Source organism: Anneissia japonica, unplaced genomic scaffold (genome assembly GCF_011630105.1).
Source record: "Anneissia japonica isolate Jap-2015-1 unplaced genomic scaffold, ASM1163010v1 scaffold2207_len539183_cov196, whole genome shotgun sequence".
Classification (NCBI taxonomy): Eukaryota; Metazoa; Echinodermata; class Crinoidea; order Comatulida; family Comatulidae; genus Anneissia; species Anneissia japonica.
Genome location: NW_022699997.1, coordinates 233,521 through 236,567, shown reverse-complemented (window position 1 = coordinate 236,567; position 3,047 = coordinate 233,521). Strand labels below are relative to the sequence as shown.

General features: G+C 36.5%; 1 protein-coding gene across 1 annotated transcript in view; it reads right to left on the bottom strand.

Annotated features, from left to right (window-relative positions):
- Window positions 1-1,685, bottom strand: part of LOC117103253 — a 12,448-nt gene extending 10,763 nt beyond the window's left edge. Inside the window, exons 1-2 of the mRNA XM_033243816.1 lie at window positions 1,453-1,685; window positions 579-650 (exon numbers count right to left, since the gene is read on the bottom strand). Coding sequence (XP_033099707.1) covers window positions 579-633 — 55 coding nt within the window. The 5' untranslated portion in view covers window positions 634-650; window positions 1,453-1,685. The remainder of the gene's footprint in view (window positions 1-578; window positions 651-1,452) is intronic.
- Window positions 1,686-3,047: the final 1,362 nt, after the last annotated feature.

The following is a 3,047-nucleotide window of genomic DNA, read 5'->3' as shown; positions in this document are numbered from 1 at the left end:
GTATTGAGGTCTACAAATCGCATAGTCATTTGAAGTGTGATAATTGATTAGAATATCTAACTAAGCATTTTCCAATCTGTATCTAGATCTTGACGAAGTCTCTAAAGAGTCATCACATCAGCTGCGAATCCAGTTTGTTTTGCCAGGGTGACACGAGGCAATCGATACCTATGGTCCGAAGGAGGTGTGGAGAGGGAAGTTAACCTGATTCAGAGAAGGTTTTGTAGTGTTACGTTACCTAGGCCTATTTTGGGTGTCCTCGGAGGGGGGGGGGGTTAGCCAATTTAATCTCTTATTTAAAATTTCCCAGTGATTGATTAATGATTTTTGTTACTAAAGAGGAGGGGTGGGTGTGAGCCCCTTTTGCCACTTCTGGATTCGCCAGATAGCACTCTATTTTATTCGGCAAACTAGAGTGCCAGAAAACGTTGGTTGGCCTACTTGAGTACTATAATCTAATGAACCCAGTAATTTTTTTTTGTTACATCTAATTAAACCCATATTTCTTAATGATAATAAAAGGTACGGTACATTTTCTAGTTGGCCTTTCTAATCAAACGTTTAATAGGTGTACCTACCAGCAGGTAACGGATAGAAATAGCAGGCGAGAAAGAATAAACACAATGGCGCCATCTTTCGTACACTTTCAACTGAAATGAATAAAATTCATTTAATGACATAACACCGGTAATGGAATAGTAATGAAATGGATAAAGCCAATAATAATATAGGCCCTACTTAGTAATAATACCTAATACGATGAATTATTTCAATTGAAATTAATGATAGTAATATTGATGGCGATGACTACGAGGACCATGATGATGATAAAATTATAATTTTTTGCCCTTCTCTTTTTAAAAATGACAAATAGGGGCGGGTGGAAAAAGATTTTTTATTTTTTTATTTATTTAGTTTTTTTAAATACTCATCAGATGGAATAAAAAATAGGCCTAACCCACAGAGGCCTATCTAATGGCAATATCTTACATCAGACAACAACTTTAGACTAATTTGTGGGGCATGTGGCAAAAAAAAATAAAGATAAATTCACTCACATTTTTTTTTTCAATTTGTAAAAAAAAAAACAATTTTTTTGGATTTTCCGCCCCTGTTTTTTCAGTGAGTTAGGGGCGCGTGGAGGAGGGCAAACAAACATTTTTTTTTGTCGCATTATCATTTTTATCAATGATTACAATAAAAATAAATTGGTAGAAAAAAAAGAGCCCTCTTCCCCTCCTCCAAAAAAAAAAAATAATTAAAACTGTGGGCGGGCAAAATGTCTGTTCAGCTATGGCTGGAAAAGCACAAAAATATCAAGCACATTGCATTTTCCGCAGTATAAACTACAACAGTGATAATAACAATAACAATAGAAATAACAATATTAATATAGTATAGTGATACAATAGACCTTTTACTATTATTATAAAAATGAATACTTGATCCTACCTGAAAACAAAACTGCCTGTACACCTCAAAATTCAGTGTTCATTTACGTTTGTAAGCCTGCGCTTCTCTTATTATACTCAAGTAAAATTGTCCAGATCTTCGAGGTGACGCAGCAACCAATTGTATTCATTTGTATACTGTATGCGTTTGGATACCCTGGTTTAAAATAAGCATGCGCGGAATGACAACACTCTGTCAAAATAAACCATATGACAAAATCAAACAGGACGATGTGTTTGTAGAGAATGTCAACAATCAATTGGTCATTTACCTTTAAACTATCGACGGTATTTTTGTAATAGTGCATGACGGTTTACCTTATAATATGACAAATTATTAATATCAGGGCGGATGCTATGTCCATTAGGCCCATCACAGCTCACTGTATGTTTACAATATAATTCAAACTATAATATTAAATGTCTGTGGGATTAAGCGCCCTGTCGTAGTATTATTATGGACTCGCATTTAATGTTACATACGGCCAGATATTTCAGAGTGTTTTGACACGATAAACCATACTACTAGAAAAAAAAATGAAAGCTATATGGACACATAGAGCAAACGAGTTATTGTGGTTCCAAAAGTAATTGGCTGGAATGGAGCAAATAGTTAAACGTCACAATAAACATTGTTTTTATTACTTTTTCTTATAAGGGGGCGGTTCCCTTATAGATCGGGGTTCCCTGGCAATCGAATTAACTTTCATAGCGCCAAAATCCATCACATGAAGTAATGTTCGGTGGCGTGGAATGACGACGGTATAATTACAGAGTGCACAAAATGGTTGATATCGTTAAGTTTAAATGTATATTTCTTCAATAATAATGATAATAATATTAATTGTAATATCGGCGTTGTCGATTTGCTGTTATTGTGATGGAATTGGCTTTACAGAAAAGGTATGAGTTCAGATGCATTTCGAAAATGGTACCTTTCATGGCAGTTTTTATGTGAGAGGAAGTGGGTTCCATGAATTTAATAGGAGCTGCACATGAAGTAGTAGATGTTGGTTAGAAGATCTCAGGTTACGAGAAGGCGTTTGAAGCGGAATCAGATTAGTGATGTATTGAGGCGCAGCCATTCAGACCTAATATGTAATTAAAAGGATTTTATATTGGATGCGAGATGATATAGTTAACCACTGCTGCTCTCTGAGAGTCGGAGTGATGTGTTGTGAAATCTTACTTTCGGGTGATGAGCTAGCTGCGCTCTTCTGTGCAAGTTGAAGATATGTAAGAGAAGATCATTGCAGTAGTCCAGTCTGGCAGAAAAAAAAAAAGGTGTGTGTGTTCAGGAAAATTTAGCTCCAATCTGGGCAGTTGGTGCCAGGAGGGTCGGAGGACTCCATGTCGGGAAGATTTTCTCCGTCGTGGAGTAAAAACAATTCGTCAAGAACCATAATTGCTGCGAAGCAGACAACTCATATTCTTGACAGCAATTTGACCTCTGAAAGGTCATTGTTTGTCAAAAAACAAGGGCCTAAGACGACTGAAAAGCGGAGTTTCCTTCTTTCGTTCTGCCGGGTAAAATCAATTACTTTAGGCGACGTTTGTAGACAAACCAACACGTACCAACGTCCGCATGTCGCGCTA